This window comes from Acanthopagrus latus, chromosome 21 (assembly GCF_904848185.1).
Source record: "Acanthopagrus latus isolate v.2019 chromosome 21, fAcaLat1.1, whole genome shotgun sequence".
Lineage (NCBI taxonomy): Eukaryota > Metazoa > Chordata > Actinopteri > Spariformes > Sparidae > Acanthopagrus > Acanthopagrus latus.
In genome coordinates, this window is record NC_051059.1 from 9,581,838 (window position 1) to 9,607,630 (window position 25,793).

A 25,793-nucleotide genomic window follows, 5' to 3' on the forward strand; every position below is an offset into this window, starting at 1 on the left:
CAGATAGACTAATGCTGATTTTTTTTTTCTTTCCACGCAACAAATGTCAAATGGACTTCTAATAATTTTGTAACAGTGTTATTTCTACTAAAAAAAACAGTCAGGAATCAACAGGATTTCTGATTACATCCCCGTCGTCCTCTAAAGAAAACACTAGCGTTAAAATCAGTGGTGGAATGTAACTAAGTGCACTTAGGCTTGATACTGCTCTCTTGTCTGTATGCCAAATATGAACCTGCATCCAGCAGCCAGTTAGCTTAGCTTAGCAAAAAGACTGGAAACAGAGGGACACAGCTAGTCCAGAGCTTTCTAAAGGGTGTAGCAATTCTTTCAGTTTTCGTTGAAAACACCATTCAAGAGTTAGAAATATATACAAATAGATTTTTAAAAAAGTACAATAGTATAAAGATAAGATAAAACACATCCTAAATGTGTACCGTGTGCAAGGCAATTCATAAAACACATGGTTCAAGAGTGGAGCTAGCAAAGGCGTCCGCCACAACGGGCACCATCTTGGATCTAAAGCTCACAAATTAACATATTAGAGCTTGTACAATTAATTCAAGCAAAAACTGAGATATAAAACCAAGTTGTGGTTACTGGGGTCTGCTTGTGTATCACTTTGAAAGAACAATTGGACATTTGTTGAAATATGCTAATTTGCTTACTTGATAGGCTACCACTGTCATGTTTGTACGGTAAACATGAAGCCAGTAGTCAGTTAACTTTCAGGATGTTTGTCTAGCATGAAGACTTGAAACAGGGGAAACTAGATGGCCTGAACCATTCTAAGGGTTACATAATTTGCCTACCAACACCTCTAAAGCTCACTAATTATCATTTTAAAGTTATGGTGACATGGTGACCTGGGTGACCTCTGCTTGTGTATGTCTTTAAATGACCAGTTTGCCATTTTAGAATATATGCTAATTTACTTTCTTGGCACCATTCTCATGTTTATGCTGTAAACATGAAGCTGCTGCCAGCAGCCAGCTTTGTGTTCTGCGAAGAAATTGCCCCACACATTACACCCTGTTAGACCACAACTTCTTGTTTTTGACACTTGAGTTTTATGCAAATCCAGCCAACAAGAAAATGTGTTCATTAGTGGGTTGCTTAGAGGCTAGGGCGTTAGCTCTGTATTTAGCTTGCACACATGAAATTTGTATAAATCTTTTGATCTAACTCTCCATGATAATGGGTGAGTAGGCTTTCAGAAATGCCTAACTATCCCTCTATCTAAAACGTCTTCCACCACTGCTTAAAGTGAGATAACATCAGCTATTTACTGCGGTATGAAATAGCCCATTTTTGGTATAGTGCTATTATAAAGATAATGATTTATGTAACACGTTTCTGATCAAAGTTACAAGGAGTTTAACTGTGAAAGTAAACCATTAAAAATGCTATTAAAAACATAACAAAAGACCAGAAAAATAAGAGCACAAAATAAAAATCACAAAAACCGGACTAGAGTTGTGGGTCACTGGACAAAAATGATGGAAATATGATTTTTTCGCAGATCAGATGAAAAAGGCAGAAAATCAAGTTGCTCTGACTTCCAGCCTGTTTTCATGTTGCTCTTGGTGTCAGGTGTTGGAAATTCTCTGACCGTCTGTTCCTGATATCGGGATTCTTATCTGTTTAGTCCCGTGTCTGAATACATTCCTGTTCATCTCTATGAACTCTGGGACCTGTAGACTAACACAGACCCCACCCTGACATTCAGTTTCCCTCTGATTCACAGAAGGGGTTCATGGGAGGATCAGCAGCAACACCAGTCTGGTGTTTGGAAATAGGTCCACACTGTGAGAAGCAGCGTTTTCTTTATTACTCATGTCATTATTAAGAAGTGTTGCTGAATGTCAACTCACTTGGAAAGTGCTGTGAGTCTATTAGTCATTCTGGTATATTATGGCAGTTTTCCAGGTTGTACTATGGTTGTGTTAAAAATAGAGGAGTGTGAGACCAAAAATGGAAATTATAGCTGATTTGTTGTCATTGTTGTACAGCTCCATGCATTTCCACTTATTCCATTCATACACCTGAATGTAGATTTTGATAAGATTGTGAATGTTGAACATATTGTCTGACCTGCAGCAACACAAAAACATGAAGTTTAGTTACAGATCAGTGTTATCTTCTGTCTCCCAGTCAGGCTTCATTGCAGCATTCATTTTGTGTTCATACATAAAAGAAAAACCTATATATATAAAAAAAAAAATACACAGACAAACAAAAGCAAGGATGAATTTGTCCCAGTTGTTATAGAATGTAACAATGTAGAATGTGAGTCTAGTAAATCTGTGTTAGATCCTGATTCAGGCGTAAAATACTGTGACCACTCTCTGAACAATTCAAATCCACCCAAGCTTCCGACATTTCATCATTTTGACTTTTCCAGCCCAAATCATCATCATTTGTTGGAGAATGGATGACACATGGACAGAGCTAAACGTACACAATATCACAGCAAAGTTTTCTGAAAGCCTCATAATCACTGTGTTAGTCCTGTTTGAAATTAGCGAATCATCAAATCGTTTCTTGAATTTTGGCGATCCATCCATCCATCCATCCATCCATCCATTGTCTGTAACCGCTTTATCCCTTTTATGGGGTCACATTTTTTTTGTGTGCTGGAGCCAATCCCAGCTTGAATTTTGGAGATTATTGATAATTTAAAGGCATATGATGCAGGATGTGATGCTTGTTGTTTGTAAACACAGCATGCAGAGTTGATCCTGGCTCAAGAGTGAGACAGAGAGAGAAAGAGTAGAGGGAGTGCTGTTAATGAGATCAAAGCATTGAAACACAGAAATAACATGGCATTTTCTGATTGTTTCATGCCTGTTACATTCTAAAGCACAAATAGAAACACCCACTCGTCTGCACAACCCTGCAGATTGTATGGTGATGCAGCTGAAGTGTGCACATCATCCTGTCCGCTGTGTGCCTCTCTGCTCTGTGTGTTCGCAGTTCAGCCCCGCCCTCAGTCAAACAGACACACAGATATACTACATTTCTTAAAAAGGTGACTTTGGAAGTCGTAAAAGTAATAATATTTTATGTTATTTGTACCATTTCATTCATATTTATCTTTATTGTTTAATTTGATCTACATTATTTTGAAAAATATATTTAAATACTGTTTGACCATTGATGTTGTAAAACACACTGAGCAGCATTTCATGCGCGCATCCAAATATCAGGCCTAGATAATGCTCTAGAAAAAGGGCACCACACATGTTCTCTGCTTGGGGAAATATCTAAAATTTCGAAATCTTTCTTTCCATTGTTGAGAATATTTCAGTCAGATAAACAACCATGTGCACTAAACTGTTTTCTATTGTTCTATCCTTCGGTAAAGAGGAAAGAAATCACTGTCGCAGAAGCTGAGTGAAGCCCTGCTGTGTCCGTGTGGTTGCTGCCCCCTGTCGGTCCATGTGTGGGTGTCGTCCTCCGGGCCAGCAGGGGGCGCTGCCGCCATCACACGTCCTGCTGAAGACAAGTTGCAAAGTCAGCCTTCCGCTATCGAGGCACAGCTGCTGAGTCCAGGAGGAAGAGGAGCAAAAATCCTCTGAAAATGGTGAGTAAATCATATCGATATACATCCAGTGCGGGTGTACTGAATGCGCGGGGGTGTGTTTAATGGTGCAAAAGTGTCGACGATGGTGTGAGAGTCAGATGTGGGTGGATGTTTGCGGCTGTTCGGTCGGACCCTGCCGGCGAGCCGCTGAGCGCTGCAGCGTGGCGCCGCGATGGCTGATGAAACCTCAGCTGACCTGCAGCGCAGCGCAGGGAAACTCACACCGAGCGTTTCATAACTTACCAAAGCACCACTGTACGGCACTGTCAGACACCGTGAAAGCACAGCCAGACAGCTGACACGTATTTGTGATACTTGTGCGTGACTTCCCTTGTTTGAAGCTAGCGTGTGAACGTCTCGTCTCTGCCTCTCCTCGCAGGGTTTCGTCAAAGTGGTGAAAAACAAGTCCTACTTCAAGAGATATGAAGTGAAGTTCAGGAGGAGGAGAGGTAAGAACAGTCCCTCATCACCCAGACACCAGCCTCACGGGCTCCACACTGAGCATGCGCCGTCAAGGCCAAGCTGCTCTCGCATGTGTTCAAACAGTGATTTGCTATTGACTGTCTGCTGTTAACTCCACAGAGGGGAAAACTGACTTCTTCGCCCGCAAGCGCCTGGTCGTGCAGGACAAGAACAAGTACAACACACCCAAGTACCGCATGATCGTCAGGTTCTCCAACAGGGACCTCTGCTGCCAGGTCGGTGTCTGGGAAAGCGAGCTGCACACTCGTGTTGGGACACGTTGAAAAATGGCACAGCTCTCCTAACTTTCCCTCTCCTTCCCAGATTGCCTATGCAAGGATTGAGGGAGACCATATCGTGTGTGCTGCTTACTCTCACGAGCTGCCCAAATATGGCATCACTGTGGGCCTTACTAACTACGCTGCAGCCTACTGCACCGGGCTGCTGCTGGCTCGCAGGGTAAGAACACACACACACACACATCTGAACAATTGGTACTTGTATGGGACAGTGAGAATTGCGCTGACATGGCAATATCAAAGGGCAAATTTATAATATCGCCCTATTTTGAAATCAGTGTCTTGAAATCGGCGTCTTTACTAGGAATTCTCACATCCTCTTTTCGTTGCTTCCTCCCATCTCCTCCTACTTCTCCTCTGTAGCTTCTGCATAAGTTCGGCATGGACCAAGTGTACGAGGGCCAGGTGGAGGTGACGGGAGATGAGTTCAATGTAGAGAGCATTGACGGACAGCCGAGCGCCTTCACGTGTTACCTGGATGCGGGTCTGGCCAGAACCACCACAGGGAACAAGGTGTTTGGAGCCTTAAAGGGGGCTGTGGACGGCGGGCTGGCCATTCCTCACAGGTCAGTATGATACGAGTATGACAGCAGCACAAGCTGTTGACTCACAAGTTGCCCCCGAATCACTAGACGTGTAACACAGTCATTACACTGATCAAACTTGCGTATCTCAGAGTGGTATAACTTTGCTGAAAATGGAAATTAGATGTCTTCTGAGACATTTTCCCCTTTCAAAGTCACACTCACAACTTCTGCACAATCCTTTGGTTCTCTGCTTCTTGATGATGATACAAAGCACGCTGAGCAAAATGTAGTTGGTCCTTCATTTGCATTAGCTGATGTTCACTGTCCTTTCAAGACGGGGCTGAGAGAAGCAAGATGAACCAAAGCAAACATCTGCCATTGTAGGATTGTTTAGCAGAGCAATGTAGTAGACAGAACAGGACAATCATTTTGTAGGAACATTTATAAAATTAGAAAAACATAACCAGTCCACTTGGAGTTTAAGTTTGGTGTATGGTCTGACCTCGGCCTTTTCCTTGTTTTCAGTTTAAAACGCTTCCCCGGTTACGACACAGAGAGTAAGGAGTTCAACGCAGAGGTGCATCGCAAACACATCCTGGGCATGAACGTGGCAGACTACATGTCTTACCTGATGGAGGAGGACGAGGATGCCTACAAGAAACAGTTCTCGCGCTTCATCAAGAACGGAGTCACGCCAGACACAGTAAGATAAAGTCTTTACCCGTGAAAATACACGATTTGGCACACTTTGAGTCTTTACTTTTTAAACTGGATAAAGTGTCTTTTATGTTGGAGAGTTCAGTGAAAGGAGGAAAATCAAAGGAGTCATGCATTTAGTCATATGTATTTATTCATTAGATTTTTTTTGTTTACTTCAGAACAACACAGCGACTACTTACTAACACCTCCTATGAGAGTGACGCCCGACACATTGGAAAAGTGAGATGGCGGAGTGCAGTTCAGAGTATTTGACAGAGGACACTTGCACATTGACACCATCAAACTTCAGTGACAAAACATATTTTGTTATTTAAGAAGCTACTTTTAGCATGGTAGCTAGCAGGCTAATAATACCATTACATGGATTCCAGTTACTTGGAAGATTGAGGAAATGGCTCCTCACCAAGCTGAATTGGTCAATGTACAGTGAGGGAAAAACGGCGTGTAGAGCCAGAATATATTCACGTCTAACTCTGTAAAATACAAGTTTATTTCTACCAAATGTGAGCTGAAGATAGTTGAAACAAGACTATGGACTGTGATAACTGATCTATGGTGAGAGGAGCTGTGGCCAAAGCTCCCATATAGTTGGCTCAATAAGTAACCAATTCCAGGACATAAATCGAGGCTATGTTTGAGGTCATTTAGAAATGATGTGTCCATTACATAATTCGTCCACCAGAGAGCACTGACGAGTTCATTCTGAGGCAGACTTTTCTTCCCGGTACACTTTTAGATCACATAGAAAATTTAAGGGAATTGTACAAAAAATGCCTTTCATAGACTTATCTTTAACACTCTTATCAACCCGTCTGTGTGATTAGTGCACATTTATGAGGCCTGACTATGTTCTAATATAGATTGGTTGGTTCTCTGCTTCTTGATGATGATACAAAGCACGCTGAGCAAAATGTAGTTGGTCCTTCATTTGCATTGGCTGATGTTCACTGTCCTTTCAAGACGGGGCTGAGAGAAGCAAGATGAACCAACCCGCACAGTGTGAAATACCTAGAGTTGGCGCGCTAACATGTACGGTTTTGTTTCTTTACAGGTAGAAGAAATGTATAAGAAAGCACACGCCAGCATCAGAGCTAACCCAGTACACGAAAAGAAACCGAAAAAAGACGTCAAGAAGAAGAGGTGGGTTTTTGATTTCAAGCATCTGAGTTGCCTTTTGTTTTTCTCATGTCACCGACACTGGTGATGTGAGACATGGGACAAACTTGCATGGGTCTTTTCCTGCTTCTGGGGCCCGAAATGTGATAAAGTGCTCTGAGAAATGATCCATGTCCACAGCTTCCTTTCAAAGTATTGAATGGCTGCACTGGGAAGATCCCAGCGCTGAGCGGACAAACATTGTGCTGAATGTTAATGGAGCTGTTGTTGCCTCTTTTCCGGACAGGTGGAATCGCGCCAAGTTATCTCTGGCACAGAGGAAGGACCGTGTCGCCCAGAAAAAGGCCAGTTTCTTACGAGCGCAAGAACAAGAAGAAGGGGACGGTTAGACGCTCTGCTGCGAAGACACACCACACATCACAGACAAATAAATTTATTTCAAACTCAAGCTTTTGTCTCTGGCAGAACTTTCTTTCGCCAAATGTATGTGATGTGTGCACTTGAGTGTTGTAATTACACCCATGATAATATTTACAGTGATGATCTTTAATCCGCAATCAAGTCGAGGTATGATGGAGTGGTGTAAAGACAGAGGTGAACAGGGATTACAGTGAAGTGGTGTGTAGTTTAATTGTGCAAAATCATGCTGGTCTCTTCAACATGTAAACACTTTTTTTTTTTTTTTACATTTCATACTTCAAACAGCAGCACTGACATGCTTTAACAGGTCACGTCTGTTCTGAAATGCAGTTAGAGTGGTTAAACAAGTCCGGTTGTCGACTCAGTCACAGTAACTTTACAACAGCAAAGTCTGGAGGGGATTGTGGGAAATTTATACAGCATTCAGATGTGACCACGAGACTTTAGATAAAGATCTCCACCTCCACTGGTGGTAAAACATTCATAAATGACATCAGTATGATCCTTATGGCACTGAGAATAAATCCAAATGTAATGTGAATACAGCACAGTATCACAAATGCTCTTTTCAGTGAGATAAACAACTAACATTCACAAATTAAATACATAGTTTGTCTTCGTGTCGTCGATGCAGCATTGATGTCACTAGCGTTACAGGTGGAGGATGTACAGCACAGTGAAGTACACTGACATTCAGTGTGTCACCTCGAGGGGACACTGACAGTTATCATCACATTGTCCACGTCCAAACTAATGAACTGCCTCAACTTGACATGCAGATGAGACAATTTAAGGAAAAGCCTCCAGCACAGTTTCAATGCTCAGTGTTAAATAACTCCACTAATTGCATTTTACCTTCAAATTTGTCACTGTGTGACACATTTTAAAAGTTAAGTCTGGTGATATCCTATTTTTGCTCCCTCATTATCAGCCTTTGTTAACAAAACCTAAAATAGCCAACTCTCTGTGCCATATTAACATGGTGGCCTTTTTCCTCCGATATGCCCATCGAGTAAACTCAAATGTCGTACTGCTGTGTTAGAGCTGGCGGGTCATAGTCAAAGATGACGTTAGCGTTCAAACACTTCCTAGCACTCTGACGGTATTTAAAGCTTACATTATTTCTAAGAATATCACTGCAGATCCTGGACACATTTAGTTAAACCTGGGAGCAAAACCCATTAAATGTCATCAAACCGTAATGTTAGCTAGGAAGTGGTTGAATGCTAACATGCTAATGGGTAATCAAATGCGTGGTTTTAACTAGAGATATAAGCCCATGTCCCTCCAGATTATCACCGTCTGTCATCTTTTCAGTTGAGGAAGTGATAAAATGATAAAATTCCTGTTCCATTGTTGAAGGTAGTCCCCACAAAATTCATCAGATTCCTGTTTGTTTAAATTAGCTAAAAAATACATGGCCCAGCTATTAAAGAAATCATTAAAGAAAAGATTATTGAAGGATCATTTTGATAGCTGTGCTTAAATATTCATACCTTTGATAAGCACTGAAGCACTGAGCGCTAACTAACTAAAGAAATGAGAACATAGTGTATCACCAGCCTTAACCTTCAAAGGTGCAACCCCCTAATGATGTCGTCGTGCTCAGCAGCGACAAAATTAAGGAGCTCGAGCTTCAAATAGTGCACTTCATTACACTTTAAACTGGAGTTTCTCACAAAATACACGTCTTCCTGAACAGCTTGAACATTTCAGCATGATTTTGTGGTAAAAACAGCAATTTGGTGTCTGGAGACTAACAACAGTAAATCTGTTTACAAATCTGTTTGTCCATAAGTGCCCCAGTAACATTCCTCTGTGGTGAACAATACAATACAATATAATGTGGCGGCGTGAACTCTTTTTAAGTGTGACTGATGGAAACATGCAATCATTCAGTTTTTTGTTTTTTTTTAAATTCCAGACATGGGTTCCAGGCCCTCAAACTTGTCAAAGTGGGAGTGAGGAGGTAGAGTCTCCTTCAGTCTGATCATTCATAAGTGTTAAGACCTGATAAAAATTACTTCATTAAATTTGCTATTCCTAAATCACAGCATCTGTAATACTCAGCTCCAGGTGAGGAGTTGACTGGCATGATTTCAGAGCGACTTTCTCTCCTTGTCATGAGTCCTTGGTGTGTGAGATCTGTCTCCACAACAGAGCTTTCAGGTTGTTGAGGATAAGCGAGTGCTCCATGTTCATCTGTCCAGCGTTACCTTTGAGGGCCATACAGGCGTACAACTGCCTCTCCAGCTCCTCTCTCATTCCCGATGGCGCCCCACGCAGGAGGTAGTCCTTCAGTGTGCTGCACGCCTTTGCCAAGTTTGGCTGGACCGGCTCCTCCCTGCACCGCTTCTCAGGCACGTCGCATGATGTCCGGCAGTCCACCCCGTACACGCAGTCGGCATCCGTCTCACACCTCAGCGCCCGCATGGTGCGCCTGAACTCTGCCTCAGGAACCACCGCTCGGGTGTTAGTCAGACGGAGCTCATGTCGGTCGGTGTAACCAAAGTGCGCCGCGGCGAGGTCGCAGATCAGAAAGCTGCCGTATGTGCCGTGGAAGATGTCCTCCACCAGCTCCAGCAGGCCCATAGAGATCTTAGCCTTGCGAGGCCAGGAGGGGGTGAACCACTGGTCCATAGTGCGCTGCATGCCACTGGGCACCCAGGATACCAGCGGCCAGGGTAAAGACAAGCCATACAGGGGCCTGTAGGCAACTCGCTCCGTCATGTACAGGTCCCCACAGTAGCCGAGGAGGCGAGGAGTGTGTCCACGGTCCTGGAGCAGATAGCCGAGCAGCACCTTAAAAAAAACAAGCGCAAATACGTCTCACTGAGCAGTCGTCTCATGTGTGTAGGTGTCAAAAACAACAAGCAAGGGACAGGACAAACAAATGTCATGGTGTATCTTTTAATTTCGGTCACTGACAGAGTAACACGTTGAAGTGACACAGTTCTTCTTGTGAATGCTTAATGTGACATCCTGTTACGCAAATACAGGAAAGGACCACACTGACGACTCAGAATGATACAGCATAGCCCTAAACTGTGTGAACGAAACATACAAGGCAGAGGATAAAGCTTTCAAGTAAATGCAGGAGATAACATCTGAAAACTACAACAGCAGATTACTGGTCAGGCCTGTTGTTACTTTACCTCGTCCATCTGCAGGAGCGCCCATGTGGAGCGGGCTTCTGGCAGTGACACCCGTCCATCTTTGTTGCCATCGGCGATGGAGAGGATCTGGCTGACGAGGCTGGCGAGGTTAGCCTGCTCTCCAAGCTTGGACTGGCGGGAGGAGAGGAACGGACACTCAGAGAGGGTCCTCTCAGCCTTCAGTCCATCTCACAGACTAAAACATTTGGATTTTTTGTATGACCCTCTCTGACTCAGGTCCCTTACCTTGAGGTGATTAAAAACCATCTCTCTGAACTTCTCCACCGACGTGCCTCTGGTGGGCTTGTCGAACACGGGGGCCTCTCTGCGCGGCTCCGGCTCCTCGCCCAGCTCGTAGTGCACGACCTCGCCCAGCTTACAGCGGATGATCCCATCGTGGTCTCCCCAGCTTCCTGTGTAAACCTGACCAAAACGAATCTTTAAAGGATAACTTCACCCCCCTCCCAAAAAAAAAAATGAAAATTGAGAGTACTGGAGTACCAAGTTAAACAGAAAGTAAACTTTGCGTCCTACCTGGTTGTTTGGCAGTGTTGACAGACACCTGCTCATGTACAGCGTTTCTTTGTCACACAGACTGCTGCAGGCCGAGCCATCAATGATCCCCTTCCTGTATTTATCACACTGTAAGTAAAGTAAAGTGTAATTCAATGTCAAGTTCCTTTTTCAGTTTTATTCTCTAGGTCTTAAACCGAGGAGGACAAGTTTTACTAAATGCAACTCCATTACAAAAATCATTCACGAGATCCAGACAAACAAAGATGAACAAACAATGTCAGTACTCACAATGGCGTTCTTGCACTCGTGTCCTCTGCACAGCTCTGTGTAGGCGGAGTATTGCACATAGATCACCCAGCTCCCCACCAGCACCGTCAGCCATGTGAGGAACAGGTACTTCACCCGCACGAAGGAGATCCGAGCCTTCGAAGGGAGAACACAAACAGATATTAACCAAATACAGAAAATGCCAAAGTCTTTTTTTAAAATCCCTTCATGTTCGTTCTGAATTTATTAATCTGAGATGTTCTGCCGTCATTAACGTGATATCCAGGCACAGTAAATGGAGAGGTTGTCGATCCAAGCGAGACGCTTGCACTCCCTAATCAAACCTGATCACATAATAGGTTACCATGGTGACTGCATGGGGGTGTCCCATAACAAGGTACAGCCTAGCTGATTAGTCGCCTACAATAGCTCAGTAAGCTGGGGGTACAGATCCAGTTGTTCCAGCATGCCATTCTGGTTAAAGCTCGTTAGGGAAAAAAAAAAAAAATCTAATTACTGCCGTGTGTCACAGGATGCACGCAGCACATGTCTCCCGATGCACCTTTAGACAGAGGGCCTGTTGTTGCTGTCACATTGTGCGAGAAAATGCAGTCAGTCAGTTATTTTCCATGGTGAGAACACACAGAAATGGCGTGATATCAACAGAATTCTGTTTTCATGAATAGCAGGTAGGGACTTTACACTTGTTGTACAACCCTGATGTAAAACAATAAAATAAATCAACCTCTAGTTGTCACTGCTCAAGAATAGTGGAGATTCAGAACACCGAAACTCAGAAGGACAACTGACCGTGATCTAAAGGCAAAACAACACGGTTGAAAATAGCAGAACAAGATGTGATGTTTTCATGTCAGCCTGTTTATTATGCTTTTAAATTTACCCCCCCACCCCACTCATGGAAAGCATTTTTAGGGCTTCACAGAAAAACAGCGTTGCAAGATTCTCCTACACAGCTTAAGTAGATCACGACATAAAAAAAAAAACAACAAAAGACATAAAATGGCTCCATGCTGGATGTTTGTCCAAGTTTCTGGAAGCTGACAGTTTAAGATTTTGGCTTTAAAGAGACTGTACATCAAATCAATTTGCGATCTTTGGGCCACCAGAGACCTGGATTACTAAGGTTGTTTTTCTTTCAGTCCCCATCTACTTCAGTTGTTTATCAGAATGGTGCAACACTGTTTTGCTGTGAAGCTCTAGAAATGTTTTGAGGACGACGAGACTATCACTTTCCATCATCTTGACATTGTTTAGTTAATGACTCAGATAATGACTCAAGTGTCTTTTTTTGAGTGAACCTATCCTTTAAGCCCGGACTTCATACTGTCGTCCATTTGTGTTGTAAAACAGAAAAAGGAAGCAACTCTTCAAATGATCAATCCACACAACACATGTGTCTATGTTTATTGGAACCGACTGACCGATCAGTTAATCCAATGATCATTACAGTGGTGCATGACTACTGCAACAAGAAAAAAAAAAAATCATGGATGAAAATTAAGTTGGTGGAAAGCGCAGTGGAGCGGTAAAAAGAATTTAGGTCAAACTTGCTGTGGAAGCCACAGTGTGCGACTTCTGCGGTAAGTTTTCCTCCAAGGACTGTAACTGCACTTGGGGAGGATAAAGTGATTTCGATTCTCACTCTGATCACATGGCAGGAACAGCTTATGTTGTGTGTATTTTGGCAGCGTGCTGTTCCTCTCATTTCAGCTCCAGCACGGTTTCCAAATCCCAACAAAATATGCACCCACTGAGGCAGGGACCAAACACGAGCCCTTTTTTTTTTTTTTTTTTTAATCTTTGATGTGCTGTGATTACAGTTCTTAGTAAACAAGCTCTGATCTGGACAGAAGATCGGTCTGTTTTGTGTCCACACAAACTGCAGCAGAAATTAAAGCGTCGGTTCCCCACAGACGGTCTAATCACTGTGATGAGAATGAGATTCTTCTAAGATTAAGGCACAGCACTTCTTTGTGGGTTTGGGTTAGTGTAGTAAAACCCTGATCGTGTCTGGAGTGTTTTCTACAAATATGCAACACAGACGCACTGTGAGCTAGAGGCTTTACAGAAAAGTAAGGAAAAACCATAATCTTCCTGCCTCGCGTTCCCTTTGGTGCACTGCAACAAACTGTCCATTGGCACCAGCGGTCCACTACAAGACAACTCCCATTCGATCAGAACATGTGGCCCTCCAGGGAGGGAACAGAGGCATCAGGGGGGTGTAGAGCAACAACACACCGCTATCAGATCTGAGCTGTATACACAGAAAATGTATGTGTGTAAAACACATTAGATAAGAGAGTCATGTGCGCACGTTTTCTGTCTGGTGGTGTGCCTCAGTGTGTCTGCAAACTCATGATGAGGCCCCCCGAGATAAAGAAGTGAAACTCGAGCGGCCCTCCTCCTCTGTGGTCCTCCACAGTGTCTCCTGTTCACTGGAACCGAATGTCGTGTTTGTCTTTGCTAAGAAAACATTAGATAAACTGAAGTGATCACAGACAGGGAGGAAAAAAGTTTACACACTAGTCAAACTTTGTGAGGGATATAAGGATATGAGGATATTTTAGTGTGTAAATCAAATCATGCTGTGATTTTGGGGCCTCCACAGGCTTGGAACAATCTGGAGGAGCTACATTTGTCATTTCTTCCCAGTTTATCTTTCTTAAATGTTTACATCTTAAAACAAGCCCCCATCTAATTCAGTTGTTTAGGAGAATGTTGCAATGCTGTTTCACTGTCAAACCCAAAAATGTTTTGTGGACTATGAAACTTCACTTGTCTTTCCATCGGCATGATGGCGAGCGAATAAATAAGGACTGAATTTCCATTTTTTTTCTTAAACCTATCCTTTCACCTAATCCACCTTAATGAAAGGGCGTGTCCTTAAAGTGTATAGCGCTATACCACAGGTAAGGTGGGTAAAGGAAGCTGGTAATGAGCCGTGCAGGCAGGAAAACGCTTCAAACTGCGAAGGCACATAGTACATAAACCCTGTGGCGCTGTAGGATTACCGGCTGTCAACAGTTAGATTCAGTTACTGAGCATCAACCCTCAAGAAGTATTGAATTCTTACAGTCGTGTCAGAGACGGGAACAGAAGACCTGCAGTATCACAGGAGCTCTCTTCAGGGTTTCCTGGGACACAGAGTTGTTTCCCCATCTTATTCTTTTCCTCTCCCACTTTTCTAGTCCACAGAACTCCTCAGGACAGAGCCCATTCAGCCTGTGTCCTCCCGTCTGCATGCACAGTGAGACTGCCCACACACACCACAGCACAGCGATGGTTGATACATCCCAGAGTACTAAAGGCGTCTTTACAGCCTAATTATCATCTTCCCATTACGCAAGTCCCCACAACAGGGCAAAGGTACTTCAAAACGGCACTCTTGGTATCAAAGAGACTCGACAGGAAAGACAGAAATTCATCGAATCCCGAACAGGCTTTCATGTGGCTTTTTGAACTCGGGTGCTTTGAAATTCAAAAGACATTTGCGTCCCATTTTAGTCAAATAGGTGTTCACATGTTATATGGCTGTTTTCCACATCCTGTAACAGACTTGAATAGCTTGCCTCGGCCAACGCACGTTGGTGTGTCACCACCCTGCAAGACTTCTTTTTAGATTTGGTACCAGGCAGATGTTGCATTATGTAGGTGCGTGGACATACACCTAAACATAAAAAATGTACAAATGAAGTTGGATGCATGCTCCGTAGCCTGCAAAATGCACTAATCTGCTAAAAAAAAAATTTTAAAAAAATCATTATCATACTAGAGCTAAATGTCCAGCCAAAATCAACTCTGCACCCAAACAGGGACAGAGGAAACCCTGACAAAGGACACAAGACAGAATGTAAACACATACATGACCACACTTGGACGCAACTCAGCTCAAAATTGAAAGGAACTCCTTGTGCACACAGTGTTGTTTGTGTGTACAGGATAAAGTGTGGCTACATTCAGTCAGACTTTGTTGCAGTAACCAGCCCCAACACAGGGGTGGTCAAAAACTGGCTGAATGAAGGTGTGATTATCTCTGCCAGCTGGATTTACCACCTGAGCCTGTTAGATTGAGTCCATGCCTGTAACTGACTGTACTGCATGTTGTGTTGTTGGAACGTTTACTCTTTCACCCTGTATTCTCTTTCTTTTGCATGAACTCTGTAGTGAACAGGAGCTGGCAGCAGACCGCAGGTACCCAAATCAGAAGGCTGAACCTTATTATCCTACCAAAACGATGACTGCTGCTCTGGCTAAGGATGAGTGAATGTCCTGGCATCCCTTCAGTGCAAATGTGAGCAGAAGATAGTTTAAATAATCCACCCTGGCCCTGGGTAAATCAGTCCTGGCATGGATTACCAATTTTCTCCTCACGTGTTAAACACTCTCTCAGTGGCAGGCCTGCACTCTGCTCTGTACCAACCAGTCTGGATCAGCACAGACAGCGCCTGCCTGATCGCTCACATTCCTCAGGTATCCTGAAACAACGCGTGATGCCAATCACAGCAGCTATGATTGGTCTTCTGTCAGCTGTCACTCTGATATGACATCACGATGACCCCATTATGCACTGGCTCACATTCGATTTAAACCCAATCCGCAGTGTGTGTATATATATATATATATATATATATATATATATATATATATATATATATATATATATATATATATATATATATATATATATATATATATATATATATATAACGCTAATCCGCTCCATAGAGCCATCACCGAACAGTGGCATTACCTGGAAGTAGAACGACTTTTTCACCCAGGCCCGTGGAAACAGACCCTTCGCCATCACAGAAATAGATCATCTCAATACGTGGACCTGGCTGCGGGAGACCATCCAGAGCACACGGGGGGAAAACGTCTTCAGCATGAGTCGACTCCTCCGGTTCACAACGCAGGCGGGAATGACTGCATATTACCCGATTTCAGCTCCACGGCTGACCCACGGCTCCAGCCTGTCGCCCTGTCTTGTCCGTGTTAATCGCTCTGATGTTGCACTTTGCCTGCGCCTCTGCTCTTTGCAGCAGCTGCTGATCTTCAACCAACATACCTCAAGCTGGGGGGAAAAACGGAGGTTCACGGCGCAGGCGCAATGTATTCTGCTACAACTTATGTTTCGAGGTTATTTTGGTGATAAGCCAGACAGACGAAACGTGTGCCGAAGCGTATTCAGCTGTGCCTCACAATCCCCAGCGATATCTTTGAGTGATCCTTGGTAATGTGTGGTTCGTAAACTATGAGGCTATCGCCGAGTCAAGCTAGCAAACGTGAGTAAAATGAACTTCCGCTTTCGCAATGCGTGCCTTAATGTGAAAGTCGACTTCCGGTCACATCATCCAAAGTACCCCCACACCCAATTTTTTATTTATTTGCCCCACATGATATAGTAGCTCCAGTAAGCTGCCACAAATGAGCACGAATTCACCCGACCCTGCCTCGTTTAACCTTTTCACTGTTCGATTTAGCTTGTCTTTTATCTGTGAAAATGCCCGACCGCAAATAAATAACGCCGCCAACGACAGTTTGCTTTCTGTTCACACCAACAAGTATAAAGAAAGAGAAGATGGTGGTGTCGACAGCAAAAGTACACCTTAGTCTTCTTTAAGGGGCGGATATGCGCTGTCTCCTGAATGCCCTGCCTACAATTTCAAATGTTTGAAAAAACATGTGAACGCAGCAGCGACAACAACCAGCAGCAGTCGTTTAAGCGCTTCCCACAATGCACTCCCCGATCATCAGCGGGAAACCAAAATGGCGAACGTGTTGGGGGAAAATGAACCGTTTGTTATTTTCTGAGGAATGCACAAGCCCCGCACGTTTCTGCGACACTCTTTTGAAATAAATCCGACCTCAAAAGGAGCGGAGCAGCAAGAGTCACTCATATCCAGATTTTTTTGTCGTACGAGTCGTTTGTAGAAGCGGAGGGGACCGAATGAGGTATTGTTGTCATCATGTTTTCCTCCCGTGGGGGGGTGTGGGTCCGACGGTCAGCGACCTGTGCGGGGTTACGGCGTTGCATGTGGGTTATTCATGCTAACAATCAGGTCTGGCTGCTAGCTTTTTCTATGTGAAAGACTCGCCAGCGTGCAACGTTATCTCAGCGTGGCCCCCTTTTCCTCTCTGGTGGCTTATATTGGCCATGTTCTCTCAGACTCCGAACAAAGGGAATCTCGGACTGATGGACAGTGACAAAAAGGAAATAGAAAAAGGAAATCTGCCTTCTGTAGCACAGCTCGATGAATAGTTTTGTAGCAGGCGATAAAAATATCCAGTGCTCAACTTTTATTATTACATCTGACAACTGTCATTCATTTTGTTTATATGTATATGAGTTAAACCATGATGATAACCTTTTACATTTTGTTTCTTCTTTCTTTTTTTTAAAAAAGAAGCATTGCCCATTGATGCATTGCCCTGCAGCCATCTCACTGGCTGCATGGCTGTGGTTAATTCCCAATTAGCACTAATTAAGTGTACAATCACATGTTGTCTGTAGTCACTGGAGGGGAAATGGCATCTCTTTCATTTTCAGCCATTGATTTGTAAAACCTTCTGAAAGCTCACGATATACTCTTGTATTTTCCATTAAAATTATATATAAAAGACAGTATTCCAGTAGAGATGCAAAGGTATATCTGTTATTTAAAGAAATATACTTGCAAACATAATTGTTTAAATGGAAAAATTTCCTGTGGTTAATGCCTCTCCACCCTTTGTCTACCATTTCTCTGTTTTTCAGAGACTCGGGGGTTGTGGATCACCTGTCTGTCCATCACAGAGCTCACCCCCAGCGGCAGCAGCAGGCTGTGCCCTTGTCCCCCACAAGCCTCTCTGCCAGGGGAGACTATGGAGAAGGCGGCATGTCTGACAGGTTTACAGAGGGACAGGATGTCTTGGCCCGGTGGTCAGACGGATTGTTCTACTTGGGGACAATCACAAAGGTAATAGTGAGGGAAAGACTCCTCTTGGTACTAGTTTCATATCACATTGCCACCACACACTGCAGTACCAGTAGAGAGGGAGCATACATTTTTTTTTGTTGGCTGTTTTCTTTTTGTCATCTGATCTTGATGTTGCTCATGAGTTTTAGAAATAAGGACACAAAAAAGTCAACTTGACAAAATGTTTTATATTAGATGTGTCTCTAGACCTGATGAAAACCTTTGAACTCATAACTAACTGGACTGGTATCCTCTTCTGCTTATTGCTGTCAACAGAAACATCTTGTTTCTGTTGTCGTTTCTCAATATGGTTTTAGGAAGACCTAAATTTGTTTTTGCTTCCTCTTTCAGATAGATCGAGACAAGCAGCGATGCTTTGTGGTTTTCGAGGATCGGTCAAAATCATGGGTTCTCTGGAAGGATATCCAGACAGGTGAGTTCACTAAACTTCAAGATTCTCTTGTTTGTTAAATATTTGGATCTTATTATTGAGTAAAAATGCTTGGATCAGGTATCAGGGCGGGTTATCTAAAAGATATGCTATTTTCTTGTCTATGTATTTTCTGAGCTTTAGTTTCTGTACAGTTTTATTGTGACTTTGTGCATTTGAGCATTAGTATTGTAACCATCACCCCCCTTTGTCTGCCTTTTTTTGCCATACTTATCTCCCTGCTCATGTTGCTGACAGTTAACTGTCCAGTGTCTGGCATCAGTTCAGCAGTAGTGCACTGCCTGCATGTTAGGAGCATAAGGGAAATACACACAGAGGCTGGGGTCTATTCACTTGCAGATCCATCATTTAAAATTTAAATATGACCTTAACATTCTTTGTTGTAAAGCACATTTTGAGAAAATATTGTACTTATATTCAGTCTTGGCTACTTCCAGTTTAAACAATGTGTGTTGCTGCACAGCTGTATGTGCACCATTTTGCTGGGCTGAATTAAAATATAAAACCTTGTTTTCTGCTGACCTCCAGTGGTTGAAGTTATCACTTTGCTGCAGTGGTGCAGAAATGTATTTGCAGTGTTCAACTAAACTCTGAGCTCACTGTTTATTTTTGAAACTATCTTAGTGCCACAGAGGGAAATTAGACTGTCTTAGTTATATGTAAAATTAGAAAATGAATTTGTCTTTTCAGAAACAGTGTCCTGACTAATCCATGTAATCGACTGACCTCATGGTGAAAGCTCTTTTGGAGCTTCCAATCAAATCAATTGTTTCCCTTTTGTTGCAGAATTTATAGGATATAAGAACTTTATTTGAGGTACTTTTATGTATTTTCATCCTGCATTACAGCTGCTGGTGAAAGAGTTGGTTATTTACCCTGACTGTCTTTTGTCCATTTAAGGGGATGAAGACGATGAGGATGATGAAGACGATGACATTGTGTGCTCCATATGCCAGGATGAAACTTCAGAGGAGCCCAATGAGATTGTCATCTGTGACAAGTGTGGACAAGGTACCGTTCTTTATTTAACTGCATATTTGGCTCTTATCTTCGGTCATTAAGAGTGTGTGTACTTTTTTCATAGAATGATGCTGGACATGGCAACTGCTGTAAATGTGCTCATTGTCTTTTAGGCTACCATCAGCTCTGCCATTCCCCCATTATTGATGCCTCCGTCATTGACTCAGATGACAAGTGGCTCTGCTCGGAGTGTGAGCTCACTTCAATACACAAGGTACAGTTTTTGTTTTGAATATAAATTCATAAAACCTTTAGTTGATTTTGTCAGTTGTTTGATTAGATGAGCATGGATTTACATGATGAATAGCATTTTTGTTAGAAATTGAGGAAAAAATTGATTTAGGATATACTACAGAGTAGCTACAAGATGATCTTTGGAGTACATAATAAACATGTACATAAACATGCATTTTCCAGAGGGGGGGTGCACACAGGAGGGGAGCTTCTGCTAAAGGCTTTCTGCAGCACGAGCAGCAGCAGCAGCACATGGAGCTGCACCTTTCCTTCCCGTATGCTCTGGATGAACTGGTGTGGGACCAGGGCCACAAGACCAACATCCAGCAGTGCTACTGTTACTGTGGAGGTCCAGGAGAGTGAGTAGCACATTACATACGCCACAGGACACATTTAATAGTCTGGGTAAATGATTCCACAATTTTAATATCACATATCCTGGTAGAGCTAACCACTCACTCTCTCTGTTTCTCCGTCTTTGTAGCTGGTACCTGAAGATGCTGCAGTGTAACAGGTGTCAGCAGTGGTTCCATGAGGCGTGTCTCCATTGCCTACAGATGCCCATGCTCTACGGAGATAGGTGCAAATACCACTACTATGTATATTTTTCAGTATTTATATGTTTGCCATGGCTTTAGAGAGACTTCTGCAAATGGCAGGTAGTGGTCTGGAGAAATAGTTTGGACACCTTTTTTTTTTTTTTTGAAATCAGTCAACAATTAAACCACCATTTGAGATAGAGTAGCTGCAGTACTCATGCTTCATGTTACGAAACCAGTACTCCATAAAGCACTGTAATAAACTGACATGGTTTTGTATCTGTTTGACTTTAGATTTTACCTATTCATTTGCTCTGTTTGCAATGGTGGACCAGAGTACCTCAGTCGACTGCCTCTCAGATGGTAAGTGATTCTCAAGAACCAATTTCAAGTTTGACACAGACAACTGCTTGTATTCTATGTTAAATACGCAAGCTCATCTCTCTCTCTCTCATAATTTCTGCATAATTCTACATGATTTTTTTGAAACATTTTCTCTTTACTGTTAATGATATTCTGTTGGAAACAGACTAAGCAAAGACTTTAACTGAAATGTTTCAGGGGAGATGTGACACATCTGAGCCTGTACAACTTGAGTGTGATCCACAAGAAGAAGTACTTCGACTCTGAGATGCACCTGATGAGTTACATCAATGATAACTGGGAGCTGCTGCAGCTGGGGGAGGTAAGGAAACAAACCACCAACTCACATTTGAGTTGACATTGCTACTGAACATCAAGGCACACACGTTATTTGTGCAGCTTAATATATACATGTTTTTTGGCACAGGGTATTGGAATTGGAAACCTGTTATCCATTAGTGGTTTCCTTAGTGTGTAGCTGCTCATCGCACTAATACATCTCAAGACGACCACGCTGTTAGCCTTTCCTCTTGGCCCAATTATTTATTTATATATTATCCATGGCTGTGGGGTTGATTTTCTGAAATATTTCTTATTTTGTCTTGCACCCTGTCTTTCCCTGTTTGGTGATTCCTTTTCTCTGTGTCTGCAGCTCACCAACACTCCGAGATCAGACCGATACAAATGTGTTCTGGAGGCGTTAAACAACAACAGTAGCTTGTAAGTTATTCCTTAACTGGTTTATCATGTGCCTGTTCAACCTAACCCTGTCTTTTTCTCAACTCCTATGAGTTACAGGACTACTTTTCCTTGTAATTACTCCCTCTCCTTATCTTATCTTATCTACCAGGTTCATGTCAGGGAAGGAGGTGAAGAAAAAGAAGCACTTGTTTGGGCTGAGGATCCGTTTTCCTCCTGCTCCCCCCAACTCCAATGAGCCGACCAGCAGAGTGATGGAGAGAGCCTCACATGAGATCACCATCAAGGGATGCAAGTCCACCAAAGCTCTATCTGGCATTAGGTTAGATGTGAAACTTGTACAACATGCAAATTATTAGTGTTTAAGTGATAAATGCCCAGATGTCATAACTGTTATGAAATGGTGTTGTTGTTTTTGTTTCCCGAGCAGTACTTTAACCAATGGCACAGAGAAGAAGAAAAAGAAGAAGAAGAAGAAAAAGAGGAAGCAAGGACCACGTTCTCTGGAGACTCTGGCTAAACGACAACGCTCCAGTGAACTCTTATCCCAGGTGTGTGTGTGTATGTAAAGATAAATTAGTGTAGCGGGGTGTGTGTTTTTACATTATGTTTAGGCCTGATCTCTCACTCTCTCATTCAATCAGACACTCTCAAACTGTTACTTTTGTTGGGGATATTGAGAACCCAACTGAGAAATGCTAACATCTTTTTCTTCGTTCTGACAGGACATAAGAAAGCCGCTACCACTAGAGCCCCAAACATTGGATCACTTAACCTCCATCAAGTAAGTGAGCAGTTGTGATGCAGAATTTCTATTTCTAAGCAATTACGACTGTTCCACTCAGCAGTGTAGAAGCTGCTTTACTGTTAGAGCTGTCACTACCAGCTGTACTTATTTCAATTCATCTTCTGATTAGAAAACACTACAAAAGTGAGCTATTGCCAGTAGTGTTTTCCACTTGTTTAATGTCTCCATCCTCCTGTCTCTTTGTCATTTAACCATCCCAACATCACCAGGAGTGACAGGTCTCTTCAGTCCTCAGATGTGGAATCCATAGGAGCCCTGAGCACCACAGAAACTACCTCAACTAGCATTTCAAGACAGTCCAGGTACTCCTCCTTCTATGCAACTGCAGCAATCATTTCTTTCTTACTTAGAGAGCTTTGACACTCTGGATGGCAGTGTTGCTCTTTCTGTTGGGTGGTCTGCCACTTTGGTCCAGACTCAATCATCTCAAAAGCTATAGGATGACTTGGCGACAGACATTTATTGTCTGTAGATGAAGCATGATCTGACCTTTTTAGCTTGCATCACTGACAGGATGACATTTGGGTTTTTAAACTATTGACCTTAAGTTTGGTATAAAGCCTTATTTCTCCTTCAGGAGAAATTGAAGCACATTACTGATTGATGATTTATCAAATAATCTTATTCTGTTAACCTTTTGTTAAAGTACCAATAGTCATCCCTACAATTTTGTGACAATGTCAATATTTGTAAATAATATATTTGATTCTGTCACCCCATCCTCACATTCAGAAAATGCTTAAAGGGGGTTTCAAAACATCAAGATATATGAGGCATGGTGGCCTTAAAATATTGATATTGCTTTAAGGCCACATTGCCCAGCCCTACTAACATGCTACACTAAGATTTTGAATGCAAGAGCGTTATACCTGCATATTATCTGCATGTTAGCATTGTCAGTGTGAACATTTTAACATGCTGAAGTTAGCATTTAGCCCAAACTACTGCTGTTCCTAAGTACTCTCACACAGAGCCGATGGCATGTCTGTGTTTTTTTTTTTTTTTAATAATTCCCCATGTATACTTTGTTTTTGTTATTTCTGTTGGAAATAGAATCAGTTATCTAACTTCCTCTTTTCCTATCTATCACCCTCCAGCCTCTGTAGCTCCAGCAAGATGCGCACGACAGCCAGCGTCATGCCTGTTTCCTCTCCACCCTTAAAAAGGAAACGTGGGCGGCCACGACGGGCTCTGCAAACCCCCAACCCAGAGATCCCCCCTCCCAGCCACGCAGACCCAAATCCCCCAGCTACAGAGGTGCTGAGCCCACTCCCAGGGCTGCACTCCACAGACATAGTTCACGGCATGGACCCCAACAGCCAGCTCTCCCACCTCAAGAGCTCCATCAGCAGCTATTTTGGAGCAGCAGGGCGGCTGGCTTGCGGGGAAAAGTACAAAGTTTTGGCTCGACGGGTCACCCTCGACGGAAAGGTGCAGTACCTGGTGGAGTGGGAAGGAGTCACTGCCTCCTAGACATGTCATTGTCATCAACACTTTCATTTCTAACCAGCGCATACAAGATGGCTGTGTAAAGGACACTGTGCACACAGCCTGTATTCAGAGCATTAATTGATGTATGCCTTTGTTTAGTTTAGACAGGAGCAAGTTTTAAGCTTACTGGAAAGCCTACTGGTTCAGTGCAGCAGCACGTCTTTTCATCATTTGTCAAGATTACAATTCAATGATGAAGACCAGGCTTTGTCATTATACCACATCATATTTCTGTTATTCTGCTGTTAACATTTTTATTATCTGCTTTGAATGTTTACAGGATCCCTGATTTTTTTCAGGGGCAAAACATGATCAGTGCACTGCACCTGTAGGCTTTCAGTGAATCATTATTGTGCTTGATTTGTTTAATTTTGTTTAATCCAGTGATATGCTTCTCATTTCCAGACCAGATAAGTATGAAACTGTTTTTTTTTGTTTTGTTTTGTTTTTTAACAGAATGTATTTGGCAGGCATTAAATGGTGAATCTTGGAGGATAAGAGAAAGAGGGGATGTTTTGTTAAAATAATTTTCATTATTTCATGACTGTATTATGCAGTGAACCATATTTGTTGCTTAGCATATATTTTCTTACCAGATTTGGTAAATTAATACATGTCCCTTTAAAACCATGTCCCCTCCTTCTCCAGTCCCAGCTATGAGTACCTCTTGTTGCCTTGGGCAGACATATTCTTCAGTTGTCTCTTGGAAAGTGCTCCATTTGCGAGCAGTTCAGGAGAAACTCAAAACAAAAGAGATGTGCTGCTGCAAATGTTTATTTTATATATAACTGTACTACATTTATTATTTTCTTTTCAACTTGTACTTTCTCATGACTTTTTCTGTTTCGCAGGGCAGATTTCTCAGATTTCTTCTTCTTTTTGATTATGGATTGCACATATCAAATTATGTCTGCTAATGTCATCTCATCATGAACAGATCATTTGAGCTTTTCAGCTCATACGTTGCACCATTTTCATCCATGGTTAAGTTCTTTAAATACTTAAAGTTGTTTCTAACTGTTAAAATTAAAATGAAGTTCTGAAAAACCACGTCCCCAAATCAAGTGTAATTTCAGTTTCTAATAACCAAAAACTCAAAACCAAGAGGACTCCTTTCAACCTTTTAAACAATTTGATTTGAAATTTGATTAAAAAAACACTTTTTTGGACCTATTTAGTTTTCCTTTGTCTTTATAGTTACTCAAGATTTATAAGGTGCATAAGATGAATGTTGCATACCCAGCTGTCATACCTAGAGTTCAGAATTGTTCCAATATTTTTGTGCTGCCTATGCAAGTTAGTCTTGGATAAAGGTGTTCGGCCATATAATCGAACCACATGGCTTTACAAAGAAGAGTGTCAGCATTATTATTGTGATTATTTCACTCGATTGTTAAATTTTTCATGTGACGGGTGCAAAAAAAAAGAAAGTACTTGGATTTTTGCTTTTACAGTCAAAATCACCTTGTAGTTTACACACTCAGGATATGCCCACAAACGTCACTGTATTGTATAGGCCAGCATTTGCAGCTCGACAGGATGTCTTGATGTAAGTTATTCTCTCAGTGTTGTTGGTCAGTATTTTTATATCAGGTGCTCCATTGACCATATGTATGCATGTATACTTTTTTTTTTCTACGAGCAAAATAAATTGTAGTCTATTTTTTTCCTCTTAATCTCACTTGTTATAACTGAGTCAGAAAACAATCACTGGAAAACTAATATGTTGTATGTCATTGCAATGGGTAAATATTCTGTTAGTATGCCTGTCTCTTTTATATGAGATATTTCTGATTTTGTTCAAATGGACAGACCTTTTGGACATTGATACCTCTTCGTTGTGCAAGTGTAGTCCATGCATTTAAAGCTTCACTCCTCTGTTCAACCAGTGTCTCAGCCCGCAGGTGGCTCCCACTGGCTTCCAGCAGGCTTCCGTAGCCAAAGAACACACATGTACCGTCTGCTTTGTCCCTTGAGATTCTTCTTAGTACATTTTTATACATCATTATATAGGCTGAGGTGTTACTTCTGAACCTGTTTAGTTAACTGATAAATAAAAGCTGATATTTTGAACTGTTGTGTTGCGGTATTAATCAAAGCACCAGCGCCACCTCGAGCCTAAACTACTGTAAATTTGACAGTT

General features: G+C 42.4%; 3 protein-coding genes across 5 annotated transcripts; 2 read left to right on the forward strand and 1 right to left on the reverse strand.

Moving 5' to 3' along the window:
* The first annotated feature begins 3,440 nt into the window (after window positions 1-3,440).
* On the forward strand, window positions 3,441-7,158 carry rpl5a (ribosomal protein L5a). Its single transcript, XM_037082670.1, has 8 exons — window positions 3,441-3,586; window positions 3,966-4,035; window positions 4,169-4,284; window positions 4,373-4,507; window positions 4,711-4,913; window positions 5,400-5,577; window positions 6,646-6,734; window positions 6,997-7,158. Exons 1-8 carry the CDS (start codon window positions 3,584-3,586, stop codon window positions 7,097-7,099), a joined length of 897 nt encoding a protein of 298 aa, XP_036938565.1. The 5' UTR covers window positions 3,441-3,583; the 3' UTR covers window positions 7,100-7,158.
* A 157-nt stretch (window positions 7,159-7,315) lies between these two features.
* Window positions 7,316-15,977, reverse strand: dipk1aa (divergent protein kinase domain 1Aa). The gene is made up of 6 exons (XM_037082669.1): window positions 15,840-15,977; window positions 11,090-11,224; window positions 10,820-10,927; window positions 10,532-10,708; window positions 10,286-10,417; window positions 7,316-9,932 (listed from the first exon to the last, which is right to left on the reverse strand). The coding sequence occupies exons 1-6, from the start codon at window positions 15,891-15,893 to the stop codon at window positions 9,252-9,254; spliced, it is 1,287 nt and encodes a 428-aa protein (XP_036938564.1). The 5' UTR covers window positions 15,894-15,977; the 3' UTR covers window positions 7,316-9,251.
* A 257-nt stretch (window positions 15,978-16,234) lies between these two features.
* On the forward strand, window positions 16,235-25,723 carry mtf2 (metal response element binding transcription factor 2). 3 transcript variants are annotated; one of them, XM_037082668.1, is made up of 15 exons: window positions 16,235-16,371; window positions 17,844-18,045; window positions 18,397-18,478; window positions 19,397-19,507; window positions 19,630-19,730; window positions 19,934-20,109; window positions 20,235-20,330; window positions 20,584-20,652; window positions 20,851-20,974; window positions 21,305-21,372; window positions 21,503-21,673; window positions 21,782-21,902; window positions 22,077-22,135; window positions 22,369-22,461; window positions 23,257-25,723. In XM_037082668.1, exons 2-15 carry the CDS (start codon window positions 17,965-17,967, stop codon window positions 23,630-23,632), a joined length of 1,728 nt encoding a protein of 575 aa, XP_036938563.1. In that variant the 5' UTR covers window positions 16,235-16,371; window positions 17,844-17,964; the 3' UTR covers window positions 23,633-25,723. The 3 variants fall into 3 exon arrangements, with proteins under 3 accessions (XP_036938563.1, XP_036938562.1, XP_036938561.1); XM_037082667.1 differs by lacking the exon at window positions 16,235-16,371 and adding an exon at window positions 16,451-17,041; XM_037082666.1 differs by lacking the exon at window positions 16,235-16,371 and adding an exon at window positions 17,583-17,733.
* The last annotated feature ends 70 nt before the right edge of the window (window positions 25,724-25,793 follow it).